General features: G+C 34.5%; 1 protein-coding gene across 2 annotated transcripts; it reads right to left on the reverse strand.

Annotated features, from left to right (window-relative positions):
• LOC126887423 (inositol polyphosphate 1-phosphatase) lies at positions 1-24,714 on the reverse strand. Of its 2 annotated transcripts, none has more exons than XM_050654943.1 (6): positions 24,459-24,714; positions 19,239-19,439; positions 13,481-13,748; positions 6,352-6,517; positions 5,254-5,450; positions 1-279 (listed from the first exon to the last, which is right to left on the reverse strand). In XM_050654943.1, exons 2-6 carry the CDS (start codon positions 19,437-19,439, stop codon positions 41-43), a joined length of 1,071 nt encoding a protein of 356 aa, XP_050510900.1. In that variant the 5' UTR covers positions 24,459-24,714; the 3' UTR covers positions 1-40. The 2 variants fall into 2 exon arrangements, with proteins under 2 accessions (XP_050510900.1, XP_050510899.1); XM_050654942.1 differs by having other exon boundaries at positions 24,382-24,713.
• Between the last annotated feature and the right edge of the window lie 198 nt (positions 24,715-24,912).

A 24,912-nucleotide genomic window follows, 5' to 3' on the forward strand; every position in this document is an offset into this window, starting at 1 on the left:
TTTAATTATTTTAAGACAGCATTTATTAAGTAAAAATACTTTATAGCTTTAAGATGTTAACGATCTCGTTTAATTGGTTCTCGTCCCGATATACGATAATTCCATCTAAATTGCAGTTACTTTCTTCGTTAAAATATTTTATACTCTTTGGCTCGTCTGATGATGTTATTTGAAGAAAGTTAATAATGTCTCCTCCGAGTGATTTTAATATGGCATGCGGCGCACACGTATCCCATTTAAAGGTAGTACCTTTGGTTAAAATGTAAGCATCCGCTAAACCTGAAAATATAAATACATTGAATGAGTAATAAAAAAAACAGCTGATTTATTACTTTCTAAAATTAATCAAATCCACCCACCCCAATATTAAATTAACCATGGAATTAGAGTCATCCCAATCACTATCACCAGATTAAATGACCACTTCGATTTCAGTATCTTTAGGAAACCGACACAGACTGACCACGTCATACCACTATCCTCTAACCACCCTATGTCACACAAACTTGCCGCCTTTCACAGTTACATACACCGCCTTGAAACCATTCCCTTGTCACAATCTAATTACAATAAAGAATTAAACATAATTCGTCAAATAGCCTTTAATAACGGTTACGATCCACACATCATAGACAAGCTCATTCATAAAAGACAGCTTAAAGTCTTACGACATGCTGCGTACCCTAGGGATTCGACAACCAAACCTACTTATGCTTCTATACCCTTTCACCAAGATAGGCTATCTGGGGATATTTCGAACATTATCAAAAGGTCAGTAGACAACTTCCAAATTTATTTTAAAGTATCCAACAACTTAGGACAATCTCTATCCAATTCCAAAGATAGCATCAATTACATGAATCGTAGTGGTGTTTATAGACTACAATGTTCTGACTGTGATGCTACTTACATAGAAAGAACTTGTAGATCACTTGCTTCTCGCTCTCTTGAAACCTTTTCTCAATATCTCAAACAAAAAAATCATACGTTGAATATCCCAGATGATGTCTCTCTACTTCACAACATCCCACAGAAAGACTTCTTAAAATTAGACTTATACGAGGACCTAGAAATAATCAAAGAAGAACAAAAAAGTGCGAATTGTGTCAACCGCCATGTTTCGTTCAATCGGGACTTCCAACCACTCCATCGACAACTTTTTTCTTAACACATTTACAATATCACTTTTCACCCCCTTTCTACTGCTTCGTTCACATTCACACTTATAATAATTTATCTGGTACTAGCCACAATAATCCTGTTGTCATCTTCAGCCATCTAACCACTTTTATCAATTCATAACATACATATAAATTGCTGATATCATCATCCACAGACATCCACATTATACAAATTTTCATCTACATACAACCCACCACCATATTTCTACATATGGCTATTCTCACCCTACCTATTCAATCTGTCATTACCAACATATAACACTCATCTTTAGTAAAACCAAATCAAAAGTCTAATTTTCTTTCTGGGTCTCGTTCATGTTCCTTTCTTACTAATTTCCTCACAGACATCTCATACCCCCCAGCCCCTACTGTCATCATCCAATTACGTTTTTGGTTTTTGGGCCCTTAGAGATCCGGGCAGCCTGCGAGGTCTTTAGGAATTAGTCGCATTAAGTTTGAGCTTGTGCTTTCTTAATGATACATCCCCCTAGATTATTAAAGACATTTTTACACCTCAGTCACCCCCATTGTGATTTCTTACACACTTACCTACACAAATTCCAACAGCTACCAATAAGTTAAATAAATTCGATAACTTTAAATCAACACAAAATTGCTTTTTTAAATCTTAAATCTCTTGATAATAAAATTTATTACTGAATTTAGTTCTCGAATACAAAATTTTTGTGTAATGTGGTTTGCCTAACTAACTCCACTTACAGTATACGTGAAGACATTTTTAACTACAACAACTACCTAGTTTAATGAATATTAAATGATAATTTTCACAATGGAGTGTGTTGTTACATCATTTCTAATTTTAACAAGCTGTACAACATAGTCTTTAAATATGACAGGTTAATTTTCAACTTCCTGTAGAACTGTCATTTCTGTCTTGTCATCGTTCGGAGCTCTCTATCCATTTCATTGTCACTTGCTGTCATACTTTCACTATGTGAACAAGTCAAATCCACAGCTCAGATGTCACCTGGGGCAGATTAGCAAAATATTTTAAACATCCACGCTTAATGTAGCATTTTAAACCAATGTTTCCTTGACGGACTACTTTTACTGGGCTTTGACCCACATATTTTTGTTAAATATTATCTTGGTGGTTAGCATGTTCATTGCACGTGAGTATAACCTATAACTTTTCTTAACCGTAGTCAAAATTTCAATATCTCTGCATTATTTTACCAGGTTATATTCATTTTAGGTAAGCACTGATGATGACTGGTAAACAAGTCGAAAACTAGTTATGTGATTTTGATGTAGTCCTTTTGAGGGATTTTAAATATACCTTTTATAAAGGATTTTACTGTTTTTTTTAATAAAAAATAGTTATTTATTATAATATAAGGGGCACAAAATGAAATGGGAAAAAAATGAAATGGGAATAGGCTGGACATGTAGCTAGGAGCGATCTAAACAAATGGCACAGAACAATTCTAACCTAGAGACCATACCAACACAAAAGACCCAGAGACAGACCTCCTATGAGATGGACAGATGATCTGAAACGAACTGCCGGGAAAAATTGGCTACAAGTAGCATACAACGAAAAACAATGGAAAGGAAGACTTAAAGAGGCTTATTTTCAGATGTGGACGTGAATGGCTAGACGAAGAAGAAGAAGAAGGGGCACAAATAGCAGATCTTAGGGCGAGATTTCATGAGTGCACTAAAATCTGCATTTTGCCCCGTGTATAATACAATATTGTTTCTGTAATTCGCCAGCAATACCAGAAGTTCAGAAGAAACACTATAAAACGTCAAAAACAATTGGTCTTAACACCTAAAAGACAAAATTTGTACCTTGTAGTCAGTTAATGACCAACCTTGTAGTCAGTTATAATATTTAAATTGAAACCCATGGCATCGACTAAGTAATAGCTTACAAATATCTAAGACATGAGATTCGCTTAGGCCGAGATAATCAGACAACTGAAATACAAAGAAGCATAGGTCTAGCATGGGCTCCGTTTGGTAGATTGAACGACAATTTCCAAGTCTAATATTCCAGTTTGTTTGAAAAGGAAGGTTTTCGAACAATGTGTTTTACCGGTTCTTCAATGTGAATCCTAATTTCTCTACCTTGGTCATTGTTTTCATTTACCCACGTTCCTAGATATTCCTCGATATCTAGCCTTCATATAGTATGTTGCTTAGAAATAATCACGAACTTGCTTTTTATAACGTTCATTTGTAGTCCATATTTTATACTGACTTGATGTAATCTTTTTACTAATATCTGCAGTGCTTCTAGACTGTCTGCAAAAATAGCGGTGTCGCCTGCGAATCTTATGTTGTTCAAGATTTTTTCATTTATCGATATACTCTGTTCTTTATCTGATATTGCTTCCTTAAAAATAGTTTCGCTGTACACATTGAATAACAATGGAGACACGCAACCCTGTCTAATACATCTTTTGATTTCTATGGTTTCTGTTTCAAACATTTTTTCATTTTTATAAATGCTTGTCATGTAATTTCAATGCGTGTCCTACTTTCTCTACATTGGTCTTTGTTTTCATTTACCCAGATTCCCAGATACTTGTAGTTATTCACTCTTTCTACTTGTTTTCCCTCGATATCTAGCCTTCCTACTGAGTGTTGCTTAGAAATAATCATGAACTTGGTTTTCTTAACGTTTATTTGTAGTCGATATTTTATACTGACTTAAATCTACAGTATCCCCTACCATATCCGGATCTGTCACATCCGGACCTCCCCATATCCGGACGGTTCTACAGTTCGCATCTACCGAGAAAGGTGGTCCGGCTGTTGGACAACAACGCACCATCTCATCTCGACCCAAAAGAACTAAAATATGGCGAAATAAAGTGTCTTTTTTGTCCCCAAATGTGACATCCCTGTGTCAGCTTATGGATCAAGGTGTTATATAATCTATAAAACGTGTCTGACGGTGTTGATTGCTGGAATAGATGAAGGAGAAAACGTTAGAGACACTCTAAAAGAAGTGGTCTTGATATCCGGATTTCTTCATATCTGGATCAGTCGGTCGCCACATTGATCCGAATGTGACAGGTTTTACTGTATTTACTAATCGTTGCAGTGCTTCTAATAGACTGTCTGCAAAAATAGCGGTGTAGTCTGCGAATTTTATGTTGTTCAAGATTTTTCCGTTTATTGATTTACCCTGTTCTTTCTCTGATATTACTTCCTTAAAGATAGCTTCGCTGTACAGATTAAATAACAATGGAGATAATACGCAACCCTGTCTAACACCTCTTTTGATTTCTATGCTTTCCGTTTCGACAGTTTCGATTTTAACCTTTGCTTTTTGATACCAGTACAGATTGACAATATACCTGGATTGTCCACATTATTTTCTTTTAAAAGATCTATGGGTGTCTGACGTCACAATCTATCAAAATCCTTTTGATAATCTATAATGCAATCATAGAGATCCTGGTTCGTATCTGGTCATTTTTGTGCGAGAACGTTAAAAGCGAACAGAGCCTCTCTCGTTCCTAGTCCTTCTCTGAATCCAAACTGGATGTCATCTATCTTCTTCTATTTTTTTGTATAGTCTTTCATGTATTATTTTTAGTAATATCTTAAGTGTGTGGCTTACTACGGAAGTTGTTCTGTACTGGGAGCATTCTGTTGCATGTACTGACTTGGTAGTGTTACAAACGAGAAGAGCAACCAATCCTGGGGTACTACTCTTGTTGTATATACATTGTTGAATAGATCTAAAAGTATATGCAGTGTTTCTTCGTCAATGCATTTAGTTAGCTCAGTGTGTACCTATCTGATCTGGGTCTACTGCTTTTGCGGTCTTTGCATTTCTAATTGCCTGTTCTAATTCGCACGTTATTATTTTCGGCCCTGTTTGTTCCTGTGGTTCTTCTTGTATTATTCTATCATCGTATATAAAGCGCATCACACAAATTGGATAGTGAAATCAACTAATTACTATCTAAAAAATGGTACATAATAAGATCACCATTCTAATTTTCACCATTTTAAAAATAAAAACGACTCTAAACATATTTTATATAGCAAAAATTGCAATTAATAAAGTGTACGTATAAAACGTTATTACCTAAAATTACTGTTAAAATCTTGTATCCAGCTCCTGATGCTTCAATTAAGGTATAACCATGACTCGTTAACTTCTTCTTAATGTCATCTTTTTCACTACTGCTGATGCAAATAATATTCGTCTTAGAAATGGTATTCAGTCTACTGTTGCACTTTAAATCTGGAAGGGATACTCCCCATACACATTGCTGGGAATGCCTTAAAATCAGAAGATTTATTAAAAATTTGAAATTCTTAGAAATGCTAACCTGTAAACTTTTGTACTTCAAATCTGACAGGATACTCCCCAAATAGATTAAAAGGAATACCTTAAAATTAGAAGGTTGGTTAATTTGAATGGGATAAACCACGAGGGATTCGTTTTTAGATGTTTGACTATCCTTTAGATGGCATATTTACATTTTTGACACTGGTCCTTACCAACCTCCAGAGCTAGTTGATTTAATACAGCTCTTTTAAGTGAATTCTTAACCTATCACTAGTCAAAGTTGTTATGCGTGGTGAAGGATCACAGCCTTCACGAGGTAACCATGTTGACAAGAAACATGATAGATCTAGACTGTTAGATCGATAAATATACCTATACGAGGTAACCAGCGTTCCCAGTACCAAGATGAGGTATAATAGAAACCATCTTGAACCAACTCACTATTAGTGAGCTGTTATGGGTGTTAAAGCAACCATAAGATGTAACACCACAGCTCACTTTTGGGAATCCACAGGCGATGTCAAATTATCATTAACCGTCTGTAGTCCTGTGATCAGGCAGGCAAGGGCAAACCATCTGATTATCTTCTTGTAACTGCATCATCATGTATAATACATCGAACGAGTTAGGGATGCTTGGTGATCCAATTAGCGACTGGCGCTCAGTTGGTTCCAGGCCAATTTGTGTGAAATGCACTATCAAGCACAGGTTAAAGAGCAACTAGGCAATACGTGCAAAATTCCCTCCAAGCAGCGTCTGCAATATCTGTGTCAGACCGTGTTTCTACTACATGTCATTATTGGTCTAATGACTATTTTGTTAAATCTGCCTTTCATTTCTTTTCCAATATTTTTATTTCTCTAATCAATAAATTATTACTTAAATACTTACTGAAAGTCTTCAGGGTCTAGGAATGGTCTATTTATAACACCCATAACAGGTTCTCCTGTAGTTCTATTGAATGCTCCTATTAAAATTGTAACACACTTAAGTCCGTTTTTATGAATATTATTGGTATTTTCTCCAGGTCCACCGTGAACGTATTCGGCTGTACAATCTAAAAAAACAAATATACGGATGACTAATACAACGGTAAATAAAATACAAACATTTTTTAATTCTCAGCAGTACAAATAGTAGTGGGTCTTTACTACTTTTCGACAAATAAATTCTATGTTTTCTATGTCGACTAGCCATGTCTACTTGGCCTACGTCTCCCCCTTGGACTATCTATGATTTTGCACAAAATTTTTCTACATGTCAACAATACTTTGGTCAGACACTCACATACCTGCATACGAGTTAAAGCGTGGACCCTAATATTTAGCAGCCTGAATAAACTCAAGGCATTTGAAATTTGGGTATATCGACGAATTTTGCGAATGCTTTGGACTGTCCATACCACCAATTTGGAAGTTTTACATTTGATGGGCTAAGAACGTGAGCTGATCTTGATCATGTAATGAAACATAACAGATGTCACTTCCATCAACTCGTAATAGAGGTTGAAATCGAAGGTAGACGCGAATCAGGACGCAGAGATTGATATGAGATTGGACAAGCTGGCGCACAAACCATTTACTGAGGAACACCAGGATAGGAAAGATTGTGACCGATCTTCGATAAAAGAAAGCACTCGAAGAGACAGTCGGGCCAGTTAAGTATATGTATTTCAAGTATGACTTTTGTCTGGTAAACATTATCACACTTTCTCTAAAGCTTGGCTTATTATGTCTTTCACTGAAAGATTTGCACTTTTAATTAAATTATATACTAGTTACAAGTTCAACATGTTACTAGGAGTGATCATAACTTCGAAGTGCTTAAAGAATTTAAATATCTAGGAGCTACAACCACCAATGACAACAAAATAGAACGAGAAGTTGAAACGCGAATAATGAGGTAAACAGATTTTTCTTTGCAATGCAACATCTAATAAAGTCAAAACTTCTCTCACGGGGTGCAAAACTATAGACATAAGAAATAATAGGGGAAAGGCGGGCAAAATGGGGTACTTAAGGTTTAAATTGGGATTTAAAAAAAAATCTGTTACTTTTAAGGTCTTAAAATAAGACAAATATCTTTGTTGTAGTAGTAACTATTTATTCATATAATTTAAATTTAAAAAAAGTCAAAGTTTTTTTTATTATATTAAAAAACAGAAACTAATGTAAATTGCCCCATTATGCCCGTCGTATAGGGTAAAATGGGGTACCAAATTGAAACCAAGAAAAGCCTATTGGCAAAATTCGCATACAAGTCTACTTCATTCGCTACTTCATCATCCTCATCTTCTACACCTGCACATGAACATTTAGCCTATTTAAGGCAACTGGATCAGCTTATCCATCCTTCTGTGGAACTTGAATAAAAGTTTCCACAGAACCAGTTAGTGTCACTATCTTCGCCTTCTGAATCTGACTCTACTTTTTTAGTTTTATTTAATTGCGATTTCTTACTCGTCTGTGATTTGGTTTGATCTTACTTGGTATGGTAAAAAGGGTAAAGACTACCAATAGGTATGGTAAAAAGGGTACCCCATTTTACCCTACCTATTGGTACCCCATTTTGCCCATAGAGCAGATTTTGAGATTATGACTTGTTTAAATTATTACAAGTTTTTATTTTTTAACATAATGACAAACGATTACTCTAGAACACATTCACTGTTAGTTGGAAGTAATAAGTAATGATATTAAATAATAAATTGTTTTAGTAATACTAACGATGGATTATTTTTCGGCCGATATTATAACTTGGTTAACTAAAAACGCACATGTACTCTTCACAACAATCGACTAACAGTTAATTATATCTGCTTTATTTCAGAAGGTGTAAACAGGTGTCCATAATATAATTTCATTAACGTCGTATAGATGAAGCGAGTGATATTGGAAAAAAGGGGGTACCCCGTTTTAGCCAGCTACCCCGTTTGGCCCGCCTTTCCCCTATGACCAGCAGTCGCGTATGGATGCGAAACATATGGACGCTAATAAAAAGAGAAGTAAATAAATTGCTGGTGTGGGAAACATAGGCGTTACCAGGGGGTGGTTTTGGGGCTTATAACCCCCTCCTCCATTTGGATGCACTTTAAGCTATGTACGCTTAACACCATTACTATTCCATACCCCCCAGGGACCATTAAGTAGTTGTAACCCCCTCCCCTTAGGATCATCCTAGTTACACCTCTGGTGAGAACGTAAATGCTTTGCTGAGATATCGTGACAAACGAATGGAGGCGCAGACACAACGAGTTAAGCCTGATTCTCATTAGACGTGCAAGGAACCGAACCGGCAACGGCAAGGCACGGGCAAGGTTTTCGGAGCCAATTCACACTGCGAAAGGCTTGCCGCGGGTTGGTTGCTTTATGTAGTGAACACATGTTGAAATTTAACGTTAATATAAATTGCTCTAATATTAGGCGAAGAAACAGAAAATGGAAACAAATATTGCAGAAATAGAAAAAGACGTTGTTGGGTGCTAAAATGCTAAAGAAACGCACAAAAGAAGAAAAATTTGCAACTTTACACTCCGAACTTTTAGACGATCAGACAAAATTTTTTAAATATAACCGAATGACAGTGAATGAATTTAACAACTTATGGCTGCATATTGAACCATAATATTCAACCTAGTTCTTGAGTCACCCATCAGAAAAACCAATGAATCACCAAGACAGTACAAATTACTGCATATGCAGACGATGTAGTTCTACACTGTAACACGACTAACTGAAGCGTTCAAAAACATTGATCCTGAAGTACGAAAAAGGGAGCTTTAAATAAACGAAGCAAAAACGAATGACATGACCGTCAAAAGAACACCTGACAATGAAAATTATATCACAATAGACAACTATACTCTTGAACGTGTGGATATCTGGGCACAAAAATCAGAAGAATTCCGTAAGGATCGAAATTAATGCACGTATTCCCAGAGGGGAATCGTACATACTATACTATGCTATTAAAAGATTGATGACATCGAAATTATTAGACAAAAGAACCAAAATGACTATCTACAGAACATTGATTAGACCCGTATGGTTGTGAAACCTGAGCAATGACGAAAAGGGATGAAGCCCAACTACATTCGAGAGAAAAATACTGAGAAAAGTATATGACCCGGTGCAAGAGGAAGACGGAACATGGAGAATCAGTAGAAACAACGAGGTTAATGAATTTAATGAAGGTTACGATATTGCACAATTTGTGAAAAGTCAAAGACTGTCATGGCTGGGACATGTGCAGAGAAAAGACAATGAATAAACAACAAAGAAAATATTACAATGGAAGCCGATAGGAAGGCGAAAAAAAAAAGAAAGGGTTCGAACGAGAGGGATGGATGACGTGGAAGACGACATGAAAACCATGAACATAAGACAACGGAGAAAAAGCACAAAAGAGAAATCCGAATGGAAGGACATAGTCAGACAGACAAAGTCTCATTCAGAGTTATGATGCCAAAAGAAGAAGAATTGGCGCATATTGAGGGACCTCTTCAAAAACAAAATACTTCTTTTCTCTATCGTCTTTGTAAAACTGATTTTAAACAACCAAGATTGCAGATTGCTTGCCGGTAAGGTATTCACACTGTCGTGACCTTCACGGCACATGCTAGGCAAAGATTGTTTCGAAAAGAACGTCGCATGCAAAGCACGTCGCTTGCCAGTGACTGGCACACATAGTGTGAATTACATCCCGTGAACTGCATAAGATTTTATGTAAAATGTATCTTGCCGAGCCGATGCCTTGCCCATGCCGAGCACTTACCTTGCGTTATAATGAGAATCAGCCTTTAGAGTTTCTCTTCGTAAAGGAAAATCTAGTGAGGTATATAAAGGCTAATACACGAAGATGGGCATGACATGTAATACGCAGTAACGACAATCACCTAAAGGCTGATTCTCACTATCATGCAAGGCAAATGCTCGGCTTGCATCGACTCGGCAAGATACATTTTACATAAAATCTTATGAACTTCACGGGATTAAATTCACACTATACGTGCCAGGCAACGGCAAGCGACGGGCTTTGCATGCGACGTTCTTTTCGAAAGAATCTTTGCCTAGCATGTGCCGTGAAGGTCACGACATGACAGTGTGAATACCTTACCGGCAAGCAATCTGCAATCTTGCTTGTTTAAAATTAGTTTTATAAAGACGATAGAGAAAAGAAGTATTTTGTTTTTGAAGAGGTTCCTCAATATGCGGCAATTTTTTTTCTTCTTTTGGCATCATAACTCTGGATGGGTCTTTGTCTCTCTGACTATGTCCTTCCATTCGGATTTCTCTTGTGTACTTTTTCTCCATTGTCTTATGTTCATGGTTTTCATGTCGTCTTCCACGGCATCCATCCCTCTCGTTCTGGCCCTCTTTTTTTCGCCTTCCTATCGGCTTCCATTGTAATATTTTCTTCGTTGTTTATTCATTTTCTTTTCTCTGCACATGTCCCAGCCATGAGAGGCTTTGACTTTTCACAAATTGTACAATATCGCGACCTTCATTCAATTCATTAACCTCGTTGTTTCTACTGATTCCCCATGTGCCGTCTTCTGCTTGCACCGGGCCATATACTTTTCTCAGTATTTTTCTCTCGGATGTATTGAGTTGAGCTTCATCGCTTTTCGTCATTGCTCAGGTTTCACAACCATACGGGTCTAATCAATGTTATGTAGATAGTCATTTTGATTCTTTTGTCTAATTATGTCGATGTCATCAATTTTTTAATAGCATAGTATGTACGATTCCCCTCTGAAAATACGTGCATTAATCTCGATCCTTATAGACTAAGAGCCGCTATAGGTGAAAATTCTTAATCATTTTAGGCACGACGGGACCCTATAACTTAAATAGTAGAACCTAAAAGAAAACGTTTGAGCACTGTGCCGTCACTTTTCAGTGGCACATGCGTCTACAGTGGCGCATCAAACTTTCCACTTATCGACGGGATACATAAATTAAAAAATACCCTCCATCATTACCAGAATTTAATTTTTTTCATTTTTTTAAGTTTTATGTGATTAAGACATAAGATTCATCGTAATTTTAACCCACCACCCCCTTCTCCCTGCCCACCATCAAAAACTTTATTTTCGATTTTATTTTTTTTTTTGGTGGGATGCAATCAATTTTAAAATTTCAAAAAATTTATACGCATAGTTAAGGCTTTTCATAAAACACTTCTATTTTTTATAGACCTGTAGGTTGAATGTACATAACCTCAAAAAAATTTTAAAATTTTTTTTTGAAAAAAAGTATATAACTTTTTTTTGGGGATAGCTGCAGATCTAATTTTTTCTTAGTCTTGTGTATTTTATCAAACACTATATATTTAATTTTTTTCAGATTTTTCTGTAATGTTAGTCACCTTCAAAAATCCAAAAAACTGTTTTTAAGGGGGTTTTGGGGGGTTTAAACCTACATATAACCCTTACATATAACCTATAAAAACAAAATTGATTTGATATATTATGAAACCTATAAAATAGGGAAAATCCCCCAAAACCCCCCAAAAAACAGTTTTTCGGATTTTTGAAGGTGGGGAGACTTACGGAAAAATCTGAAAAAAATTAAAAATATAGTGTTTGATAAAACACACAAGATTAAGAAAAAATTAGACCTGCAGCTATTCCTTAAAAAAAGTTATACGCTTTTTTGAAAAAAAAAATTCTTTTAATTTTTTGAGGTTATGTACACTCTACTTATGGGTCTATAAAAAATAGGCGTGTTTTATAAAAGCCTCAACTATGTGTGTGAATTTTTTGAAATTTTAAAATTGATTGTATCCCACCAAAAAAAAATAAAAACGAAAAATGAAGTTTTTGATGGTGGGGGCAGGGGGAAGGGGGTGGTGGATTAAAATTACGATGAATCCTATGTGTTAATCACATAGAACTTAAAAAAATAAAAAAAATTAATTCTGTTAGTAAGTTCTGTTAACTTTTAATTTATATATCCCGTCCATAAGTGGAAAGTTTGATGCGCCACTGTCGACGCATGTGCCACTGAAAAGTGACGGCACAGTTTTCAAACGTTTTCTTTTAAGTTCTACTATTTAAGTTATAGGGTCCCATCGTGCCTAAAATGATTAAGAAATTTCACCTATAGCGGCTCTTAGTCTATTACGGAATGCTTCTGATTTCTGTGCCCAGATATGTGAAGGCATCCACACGTTCAAGAGTATAGTTGTCTATTGTGATACAATTTTCATTGTCAGGTGTTCTTTTGACGGTCATGTCATTCGTTTTTGCTTCGATTATTTAAAGCTCCTTTTTTCGTGCTTCAGGATCAATGTTTTTGAACGCTTCAGTTAGTCGTGTTAAAGTGTAGAACTACGTCGTCTGGATATGCAGTAATTTGTACTGTCTTGGTGTTTCATTGGTTCTTTTGATGGGTGACTCAAGAACTAAGTTAAATATTATGGTTCAATATGCAGCCATAAGTTGTTAAGTTCATCCACTGTCATTCGGTTATATTTGTAATCATCTAAAAGTTCCGGAGTGTAAGGTTGCAAATTCTCCTTCTTCTGTGCGTTTCTTTAGCATGTTAAGCACCCAACAACGTATTTTTCAATATCTGCAATATTTGTTTCCATTTTCTGTTTCTTCGTCTAATATTAGATCAATTTTTATTAACGTTCAATTTCAACATTGTTCACTACACAAAGCAACCAACCCGTGGCAAGCCTTTCGCAGTGTGAATTGCCTCCGAAAACCTTGCCCGTGCCTTGCCGGTTCGGTTCCTTGAACGTTTAATGAGAATCAGGCTTTATAAACAATATTTTTGGGAGACACCAGATAGGAGAAGGTTTGTAGGACGGCCTAGAAAAAGGTAGAAAGATACAGTCAAAGACGATCTGCAGAAAATGGGATTGAGACAATGGGAAATAGTAGCGTACGACCGACAAACTTAAAAGGCAATAGTAAACGCGACAAAGACTCTCGAAGAGTTGTAACGCCATAGATGATGATAACTTATTTTGTCGATGAAGATAGTTAAACAAAATGTAAATATCTTACCTATTGGATCAATCCATACACCCAATTCTTCAAAGTTGACATTGAATTCAGTTTCAGGTACATCAGTTTTAATACTCTCAATATTTAAGTCTCTATGAACTTCCGCTGCTAGCAATGTGGCTGCTAAGTGGTCCCCATTTAATACAATTTCTAACAGAGTTGATGTTTCTTCCTCGCTAGGTTTTACTTCTACACATATTTTTTCTCCTAATTTGTTTTTAAATACGTTATTTTCTTCTCCTTTGATATTAGCTGATAACTCATTGAACTGAAAAATTTATTGAAAATTGTTAGTAAAACAAGAATGTCTGAGAAGAAGAAGAAGAGTGTCCACTTCTCAGCAGTATTTGGACCTTAAGAAGTGCGATCCATCGGACATTCTTATAACGATTTCCGAAGTGGAAATCGAAACATCAAACAGTAGTTAATTAAAAATGTAATTTTTATTACACCAATAATTGTGACTGCATCTGATATAAACATAATAATACTAAATAAACTTACTAAGATGTAAATTAGAGCTGAATGGTCAGATAATAGAACAAGTGATGGAGTTTAAATATCTAGTCATCACTCTAGTTGTGCTAAGGAAAGATAGAAGCAGAAGTGGAAGATCAAGTGAATAGAACGAACAGAGTAGCAGGTTGCCTGAGTCAAACAATGTGGAGGAATAAAAATATCCGAAAAGAAATGAAAGACAGAATTAACAAAACAGTCATCAGACCAATAATGACATAAACGGCAGAAACATGACCTGATACAGTGAGAACAAAAACATTGCTATAATCAGCAGAGATAAAAAACCTTAAAAAAATCTATCGTAAGACACTGTTCCGTGGTGTGGTTGAGTTGCGTGTATGATAACCTTATTGTCCACGGAAACAATTAAAATAATATTAAGTAAAACAACGGTCAATAATATATTTATTTATTTTTGGTAAAACAGTTGTTTTGCTTATATCTCGTAAGGGTTTGTTATTCTAGTGAGGGTGTGACCGCATAGGGTGCCCTACTAGGGAGAGTGTGGCACTACTGAACTACAAACATCAGTTTGTCATTATGTGGTGTTAAGAACCGTCTTCGAATGCATTTAAAAAGTGATTTATTTACAAAAGGTCTGATAAGGTGATTTATTAAATGTGCAATTTTTGTTTCCCATCAGAGCCGGATTTAAGGCAGTGGGGGCCCCTAGGCAGAATTGGTGTGGGGCCCTACCTCCTACCATTAAAAATAATCTGAGTTATACAGCCAACTACAGAGCTTTCCCTTTTAGAAAAAAAAAATGTTGATTATCTTTTGTAAATACATTTTTAAATAAAAAAATACAAGAGCTGTATCTTGTTACAGTAACATATTAAAGATAAACATAGTAAGATGTATGGTTAAAGTCCAGGTACTTTTCGAGGTTTTTTAACTGAAAATTCCTTGATCATGTCGGACATGTCTAGTTGCTTTAAGATATCGTGTTCAATGCTCATTATAGAGAGATGATTCAAACGCTCTTGGCCCATCGTAGACCGAAGTCGATTTTTAATTAACTTAAGTTTTGAGAATGATCTGTCTCCACTGCAGTTAGCATCAGAACTGTTGTCACCTCAACGTTTGGAAACGCATCATTCACATTCATTTCTTTTAGCAGTGGGCAAATTTGACATTCTTTACTTATTTGATGAGCCGAATTCCTCTTTAGATGAATTTAAAAATTCTACAAATTGTACTAGTTCGACACCTAGGTATTCATCTAAATCATAGCTGTAAATGTCGGTAAGCTTCAGTGAGTGAGCTTCAATTTCATTGGAAGTTAAATTTTCCAAATGATGATGATGAAGTGATCTAAAATAGGGATAATATTTTAAGTCCTAAATTTCTCTGATGTTGTCATTTCAGTCTCTGGAGATGTTCCAGGATCCAGTGGAGTCAGTCGAATATTTCTTAAAAGAATGTAAATTCTTTAAGTGATCTAAGTGCCGCCATACCTGAATTAAGGCCAATATTTGGATTTTGGAGAATACGACTTTTGCTGTTTATCCTCTCTAAGATTTCATTCTAAAATATTGCAGATATGTGCATCACTACGAGTTTTAAATTGTTACTCATCGTGTATTGAAATTTTGGATAATGACCCTTTAATCTGATTATAACCTTTAACTAGCGCTTTCGCTGCATCACTTCTAGTAGTATTTACTCTTTTAGGAGCAATAATATTTCTGCCACGGTCGGCGTTGCTCTCGAAACCCAACTTTTAAACATTCGATTAACAAGTTGCATCTATGTATATGTAGAGGAAGTGAAAAATACATATTGTTCTTCTAAGAAATCAAAGAATGCTATGGCAGCAGGACAACACTCAGCTGCAGTTTTTGCAACTAAATTTAGAGAGTGGGCGGCACACAGAATCCACAACGCCAAGATATTATGTTCTCTAATTTTAGCCCGAACACCATTTTATTTTCCATAACTGACGCGTTGGCGTAGGACTGTCCCCTGTAGTTTTTCAAATCGATATCATGTTCTTGCAAGACTGTCATTAGAGAATTAAATAATATATCTTCTGCTCTATAACCGTGATTTGGCAAAAATATGAGAAACCTTTTAACAGGAGTGAAACCTTCCATGTCACGAAATATCATAGTTAATTGGTTGACAAAAATTTTTCTATGCGAATAATGTTCTGATATTTTACGTTTGAAGTTTTGTGGGGCCCCGGAATGTGGGGGCCCCGGGCAGCTGCCCAGCCTGCCCCCCTTAAATCCAGCCCTGTTTACCATACATAAACTAAACAGGCCATTAACATCTGGTTTCTTTATATAGATATTATGAGCCGAAAGAATGTGAATTTTAAATGGGACGTATTATTTAATTTTGAAAAAGTTATTAAAAATTAAAAAATAAAATTAGCATTTAAAAAGAAGTAATTGAAACGTGTCGCCACAACACTGTGGGACAGAGCTAGTAGAAGTACAGATATACGACTAGTCTGGGCTGATTATCGGAGAATAGGCCATTTTTGGGAAAAGTTATTTACCAGCAATTTTATTGCTGGAATTAAATCTTATTATTGTATATATTAATAATATAGGTATGCAAAGTCCGCAGATAGTGTGCTACTTTTTTTATAAACAAAATGGCGCCTGAAAATTGTGTTTTTTTCAATTATTGCTCTATAACTCCGAAGATTTTAACTTTACACCAAAAACACTCAAATAAAAATTCACCGCAATTAAATTCTGCATAGAGACGTGTTTTTTCCGATTAACTTTGATGAAAACTTTCCCCGGAAAAAGCGGATTTTTCCAACAAAATCTCTAATTTTCAACTAAGATTTTAGATAAGTAATTGTTAATCAATATTTAAATAGCTTGGTACTGTAAAAGCCCTTTTCGTATAAATTATAATTCCAGAAGCCCTTGGAAATTGAATAAAAATTTAGCAACAATTGAATTGTTAATTAAAAATTTACGGTCGCTATAATAACGACAATAATTATGATGCATAATAATAACTATGATTTTTTCATAAAAAGATACTATACCTATCTAACGTACTTTACAGAATTGAAATTGGACTATTTAAGCGGTCTCAGGAATATTTTAAAATTATAAATAATTTTTTGGCTTATAAACAAATAGAATATCTCGGGAAATATTAAACTAAATTAAATTATAAAAACGGTATTCGAAAAACAGCGGCAGGACGCTTCTTTTAAAGAAAAACGTTTAATTATGATGAATAGTTCCTGAGATACAACCGGTCAAAGTTGACCGGAGTTTACGGCAAAGATCTAAACAATAGGATCATAATTTTCAAACCATCACCTTTTTATTTTTATCCTCTTTCTCCACACCAATTTTCGTATCCTTAAAATACTCATAACATATATTATTATAATAAAAACTATCGATAATACGTGTGAAAATTGCCAAAAATAGCAAAATTCCAATCAAAAATTAGGTTGTGGAAAATGTAACCTTCAAAGTTCAAAATCGGTATACGTTAAAAAAATGCATTTTCTCGGCTTCTCATGGAGCATTTCCTTCATTCTTTTTTAGTTCCCAAGTAATTCGAGTAGAGCCATCGAACTAACGCATTATTAAATGTCAAACTTGCTTTTTTTTGTTATAATAAATTAATTTACTTATTATAACTCAAAATTTTAATTTTTTTAAATAAAAAATGTTTAAATAATTATACAGCTTTCAAATGAGAATATTTATGTTTTTAACTTTAAAAGGTACACTTGTAGTAAGTTTATCTAAAAAAAGCCTACAACTGGAAAAAATATGTAGTTTTCTGTTCTTATAAATAAATTAATCTATTATAACAAAACAAAAGCAAGTTTGACATTTAATAATGAGTTAGTTCGATGGCTCTACTCGAGTTATTAGGGAACAAAAAAAGAATGAAGAAAATTGCTCCATGGGAAGCCGAGAAAATGCATTTTTTTAACGTATACCGATTTTGAACTGAGGGTTACATTTGCTCCAACCTAATTTTTTATTGGAATTTTGCTATTTTTGGCAATTTTCACACGTATTATGGATAGTTTTTATTAAAATAATATATGTTATGAGTATTTTAAAGATATGAAAATTGGTGTGGAGAAAGAGGACAAAAATAAAAAGGTGATGGTTTGAAAATTATGATCCTATTGTTTATATCTTTGCCGTAAATTCCGGTCAACTTTGACTGGTTGTATCTCAAGAACCACTCATCATAATTAAACGTTTTTTCTTTTAGAAGAAGCGTCCTGCCGCTTTCTATCGAATACCGTTTTCACAATTTGATTTAGTTTAATATTTCCCGAGATATTCTATTTGTTTATAAGCCAAAAAATTGTTTATAATTTTAAAATATTCCTGAGGCCGCTTAAATAGTCCAATTTCAATTCTGTAAAGTACATTAGATAGGTATAGTATCTTTTTATGAAAAAATCATAGTTATTCTTATGCGTCATAATTATTGTCATTATTATAGCGATCGTAAATTTTTAATTAACAATTCAATTGTTGCTAAATTTTTATTCAATTTCCAAGGGCTTCTGGAATTATAATTTATACGAAAAGGGCTTTTACAGTACCAAGCTATTTAAATATTGATTAACAATTACTTATCTAAAATTTTAGTTGAAAATTAGAGATTTTGTTGGAAAAATCCGCTTTTTCCGGGGAAAGTTTTCATCAAAGTTAATCGGAAAAAACACGTCTCTATGCAGAATTTAATTGCGGTGAATTTTTATTTGAGTGTTTTTGGTGTAAAGTTAAAATCTTCGGAGTTATAGAGCAAAAATTGAAAAAAACACGATTTTCGGGGGCCCTTTTGTTTATAAAAAAAGTAGCACACTATCTGCGGACTTTGCATACCTATATTATTAATACATACAATAATAAGATTCGATTCCAGCAATAAAATTGCTGGTAAATAACTTTTCCTTGTATTTTGCTAATTAGCCCAGAGTAGACTGAGATGCAAGGTGAACAAAGTTAGGAACTGGGGAAGAAACAGAAGAGTAGAATGTAATGACCACATAAGCCGAATGGCAATAAATAGAGTAGTAAGAACAGCGAGGCGAGAGACGGTTCCCTAATAGGAAGACGATTAGTGTGAAGATCACGAAAACGATGGAGTGACCACTTACTGGAGACACATTGAAAAACAGGCCGAGCCATGTTTTCACCAGAAGAAGAAGAAAATCTACTTTTGAGTGTTAAACAGCAAAAAACGTATTGACTTTACAATCTACCTAACCTAACATACTTACTTGTTTTCCAATATCATGTTTAACCATTTCTTGTATAAGTACATCTGCTAATGTTTTAAAATCTTCTACAAACCGGGGATTAGCTTCAGTTGTCTTTTTCTTCTGAACTAATAACTCGAACAAATGTTCATCTCGCCTACATACTCGAGCTATATTTGCAGCCTTTTCAGAAACAACTATAAGGGCGCGAAGTAAATCCATCTAAAATATGCAATTCAAAATATTATAGATCATAAAAGTTCTAAAGTTTTCAACCTAATAGAAATATTAAAAATATTGAAAAATATTCAAAATATTCCTAAAAGATATTTAATTGAAAACTTATTGGACCATGCTTGCAAGCCAGATAGATGCTGAAGCGAAGAAGACAAGAGGGAATTCAAAAACTTACAATTCACGACCCCGCCTGTTCAGCTGGTAAATTCCAACGGAAAATGGATCTTATTAAAGTCATTTGGTATTAGTTTTGAGAGTAAACTAAATGTAAAACCAAATACTTACGATGTCGGGATAGTATCACGAGGTTTTTCCTGGTTTTCCCTCGTGATTTACTACGGAATCTCTAACGCGAGAATTTTACTGTCACCGTTGCATTTAGTTGTCTTTTTAAAGACAGATTTTTGTGACGGATATCCTTGGGTTGGAGTTGATATATTATTGACTTACTAATCGTGGTATTTTATAAATAAAATTTCCTTTATCGTTTATAAATAAGGAATTGTCACGATTGGATGGAATGGAACAGAACAACTTAGAACAGGATCCTACAACATTCACAAGAAATAATACGAGGAAAATATCAATACCATATATAAAAGGACTATCCGAAAAACTTAAAACGATAGGAAATAAATTCAACATTTCAACAACATTCAAAACAACAAACACATTGAGATCTATTCTATCTAAAACTAAACCTAAGAATGAACAAGAAAGAACAAAGAATTGCATTTATAAAATACCTTGTGAATGCGAACAATTTTATTTAGGTGAAACATCAAGACCATTAAACGTTAGAATAAGTGAACATCAGTCTTATATTAAAAATAGAGAATTTGATAGATCTCAAATATGTCAACACGCATGGGATAACGAACATAGAGTTCAGTGGAGATATTTAAGTATAGTCCTGAAAGAAACAGATAGTAAAAAGAAAAAAATCAAAGAAGCTGCTCTAATTATGCTAAATGAAACCAATTGTGTCCCAAATTCCTCGGTAGAATGCAGTAGGATGTGATTACCCATACTGAAAGAGGAAGTCAATAGAAAGAAAATACCACGATTAGTAAGTCAATAACATATCGAGTTAGTAACATATTTTATATTTTAGTATTACTTATATATCTAGGTATGTATTATTAATATTATTTATAATTTAAACACCATATATATTAAAGTCAGAAGTTGATATTAGTTTTGAAAGTAAACTAAATGTAAGACCAAATACTTACGATGTCGGGATAGTATCACGAGGTTTTTCCTGGTTTTCCCTCGTGATTTACTATGGAATCTCTAACGCGAGAATTTTACTGTCACCGTTGCCTTTGGTTGTCTTTTTAAAGACAGATCACATGCTATGATAATTTTGTGACGGATATTCTTGGGTTGGGGTTGATTTCATGTAATCGAATGAACTATCTTTCAATAAAGTCGTCCCAGGAACGCAACTCATAAATATTTGCAATATCATTTTAAAGTCTTCTACTTTAAAATGTATAATATATGTCATTGCTGATATAAATGAGTCAGATTAAATAAATTATTAGAAGAATTTTTTACTAAGCAACAACATTTTTGTTTAATCTAGTAGTATTTTGTATTTTGACAACGACACCCGGTTTGGGCGTCGAAACGTTAATAAAATTATTTTTTCAATTTAATTGTGACTTATTTCTAATCTAAATAGTTAGTCTCATATTTATATCCTCTTTTTATTTTCTTTGCTGATGGATTGGTCCCATAAAATGCTGTTTCACATTGTGATGGCTTTTCAACATGACTTATTATAGTCCTGTCGCCAGGGGGGGTACAACGGCCTCCTTAATTCAGATGGACTTACCCAAGTTTTTTTTATATATTTTGACCCGCAGAATACGAATTTTTTGGGTAACAGTTGATCCGGATGTCGATAAGATTGTGATAGACAAAGAACTTGAGGAATTACATAACAGCGATTTCTCGCAAAACAAAACATCTTTTTGTATTTTTTGGGTCATTTTAAGCAAAAAATATTCCTACAAGTTTTTTCGTAGAATGCATAGTTTTCGAGATAACCGCGGTTAAACTTTCAAAAAATCGAAAAATTGTAAATTTTAAACCCGAATAACTTTTGATTAAAAAATAAAGTAGCAATTCTGCTTACCGCATTTGAAAGTTTAAGTCAAATTATATCGGTTTTGATTATTTGCATTGCTAAAAATTTATTATTTTATTGTTAAACAAAGCTGTAAACTGTAGTAAACACCTAGTATGTGAGTGATGTTTTCTATGATTTCTCATTTAAAATCGAACGAGTAGGTAGAGTAGCTACAAGTGCAAGCGAGGCAATTTCTACGTAGCATGCGGTAAAACGCATGTATTAGGCACGGGAAACCTATGTGTTTATAGATTAGTTTAACAATAAAAAAATTAATTTTTAGCAATGCAAATAATCAAAACCGATATAATTTGACTTAAACTTTCAAATGCGGTAAGCAGAATTGCTACTTTATTTTTTAATCAAAAGTTATTCGGGTTCAAAAATTGCAATTTTTCGATTTTTTGAAAGTTCAACCGCGATTATCTCGAAAACTATGCATTCTACGAAAAAACTTGTAGGAATATTTTTGGCTTAAAATGACCCAAAAAATACAAAAATATGTTTTGTTTTGCGAGAAATCACTGTTATGTAATTCCTCAAGTTCTTTGTCTATAACAATCTTATCGACATCCGGATCAACTGTTACCCAAAAAATTCGTATTCTACGGGTCAAAATATATAAAAAAAAACTTGGGTAAGTCCATCTGAATTAAGGAGGCCGTTGTACCCCCCCTGGCGACAGGACTATTACTCTCTATTATGGCTTTGTCTAATGTTCCATCGTACGAAATACTGACACCTAGATACTTATAGTCATAGCAGTACTGTATCGTGGTGTTATCGTCTAATATGAGATCTTTTTGTTCTCCTCCAATGCACAAATATTCGGTTTTCTTTTTATTTGCTTCTAGACCCCATATACATATTATATTTTATATCATACACTTCAATTAATTTTCGTGCCATATAGTTTAAAACGTCATAATCTTGAGCCATTATTACTTGATCGTCTGCAAAGTTGAACGTATATAGGTAAGTACCATAGTGTTGGTGAGTGGTATTCCCATTTTTCTACATTTTTGTTTCCATCTTTTTAAAGTACTTTCGAGGAATATTTTAAATAAAGTGGGGGACAGGAAAAACTCTTGCTTTAATACTTTTGATATGATGAAAAGGAGCAGGACGGTCAAATATTTCGCGAAATAAACATCGGATCGAAAAATTGAAAAACACGTGTTCAATATTTTTCAGATGATACCACGTATCATCTAACCGTAACTACCATTGAGGCAACAGGGGCAGCGCCCCGGCCAAGGGGCGCCCCCATTTGGTTGGCCGTGCATAGATTTTAACGAGGAAAATAAAAATATCTATTTTAAAAACCAATCCCAACGAAATATTATCAAATGACACATTAAAAAGATCTTATAGGGGCACCCTAGACCTCAACAAAAAGTTTTGAGTTTTCATGGGAAAAATTAGTCGTTTCGAACAGAACAGGGGCCCCTGAAAATTGGTACAGAACAGGGGCCCCTGAGGCCTGAGCTAAACGGGGCACCCCGAGACCTTAACATAAAAATGTAAATTATTACTTAGGAGATTTGCTATTTCGGCCTAATAAAACCTAAAACGCCATTGGAAGAAGGGCCCGGACTGAGCTTGGGTCCCCGAGACCTTTCGTAATGATATAAAGATGTCCAGGAAGGGATGCCTCAGGGGAGTATTTACAAACCTACATTGTAGCCGAAAAATGTAATTAACATTATGTAGTATATTTTTTTATGAAAACAAAAAATATGTTATATTGATGCAAAATTATTTAGCTTAAAATAAGGTGATTTCAAAATGTTTTTGTGTTGGTCAACTAAAATAGCAATATGTAGGTACACCCCCGGTATTTTTCCGGACACCCCCTTAAGCTGCGAGATTAACCCCAGACTCCCCCGTAGGGGGCCCCAGATCACGTTTGCCCCGGGGTCCCCAACATCGAAGTTACGGCCCTGCCACGTCTGAAGACATGGTCGGACCAGTGCTGCATCTACGAAGGGGGGGAGAAAGGAATCCCCCCAATAGGTCCAAAATTCATGAAACTTACACCGTAGATAGAACAATTCAACTCAATAAACCTGCTAGTTAGGAAAATTAAGGGAACTTATTGCATATTATACGTTATTATTGATTTCTTTTATTTAGTTAGGGTTTATCTTTTTATGTCTTTTGGTTTGTGTTTCATTGGAAGTTCTCATTTCCCCAAGGAGATACATTTCTTGATCCGCCACTGAGTCAGACAGGCAAAGACCCGTCGACGATTATGACATTATGATGCCAAAAGAAGAAGAAAAACAAAAATGTTAAGAATAGGAAACATTTGAAAAAATAATAATTTATCACCTAGACTAGTTGGATAAAACAAAAAGTGAAAAATATATGTTAAATACGTGTTTAGTAGACAGCAATAGACAGCAAAATATTATTGTATTCATCCTGTATAGATAACGATAAATGAATGGTAATCAACCGAAAACATTTATTAGCCAATATAATGGTTCTGTGTTTAATTTAGAAATATTTCGTTTAAGTAGAGTATATAGGTAATTAGATGTTTTTATTTTGTTTTAAGAACTGTTAAAAAATATATAGATATATCTATCTACTAATACATACTATAATTTAAGATTAGTATTATTATAAACAGCCAAGCAAATGACTATTACTGAGGTTGTGTGTAATAATAAAACTAAAACACTAGAACAATATATTATACGAATTTGCAGATTAAAAAACTTAAATATTAATCTAGGTATTTGATAGATTTTGATTCTTACTGTAAAATATATTGCCTACCTCTTCAGTCGATCTATATTGAGGGTGTCAACGCCAAAGAAGAAGGTTGTACACTAAAAATAGATTATTTTCTGTACCTTATCACTTATTCCATTCGGCTGATATCATAACCACAAACTGCTTCATTATACGACTGGCAATGACGCAAACCAATCAATTATATTTCTAATTCCATTATAAAACCATTTTAATCGTCTAGAGCGGATGAAACGGCACGTATTTATTGATTTTACATCTAGAACTGTGGCCTTTGCGTTTCAGCTGTGGATATAAAGCGTTTTAGCGCGTTCTTTTCAAATAATGTAGACCGTGATGTAGAGTTTGTAGAGTTCACTTTGGTTCAATCAAGGACTTCACTGCTATGCTGTTTAAATTCTCGAATAGTCTGGGCAAGTTATCGAAAAAAGACCATTTTTAAGAAAAGTTATTTATAGTCCATTCTTTCACGGTTTTTGCTCTACATTTTAAAGAACCGCTTGGATTGACATGAAATTTGGCATACGTATAGCTTACATGTCAAAGAAAAAACTT

The sequence above is a fragment of the Diabrotica virgifera genome, chromosome 6 (assembly GCF_917563875.1).
Source record: "Diabrotica virgifera virgifera chromosome 6, PGI_DIABVI_V3a".
Taxonomy (NCBI): domain Eukaryota; kingdom Metazoa; phylum Arthropoda; class Insecta; order Coleoptera; family Chrysomelidae; genus Diabrotica; species Diabrotica virgifera.

Coding starts and splice junctions, on each gene's coding strand:
- LOC126887423 (XM_050654943.1), bottom strand. CDS start 19,439: ATGGATTTACTTCGCGCCCTTATAGTTGTTTCTGAAAAGGCTGCAAAT. Junction 13,749..19,238: donor AACATGATATTGGAAAACAA/GTAAGTATGTTA, acceptor TAAATTTTTCAG/TTCAATGAGTTATCAGCTAA. Junction 6,518..13,480: donor TGTATGGATTGATCCAATAG/GTAAGATATTTA, acceptor TTGTTTTTTTAG/ATTGTACAGCCGAATACGTT.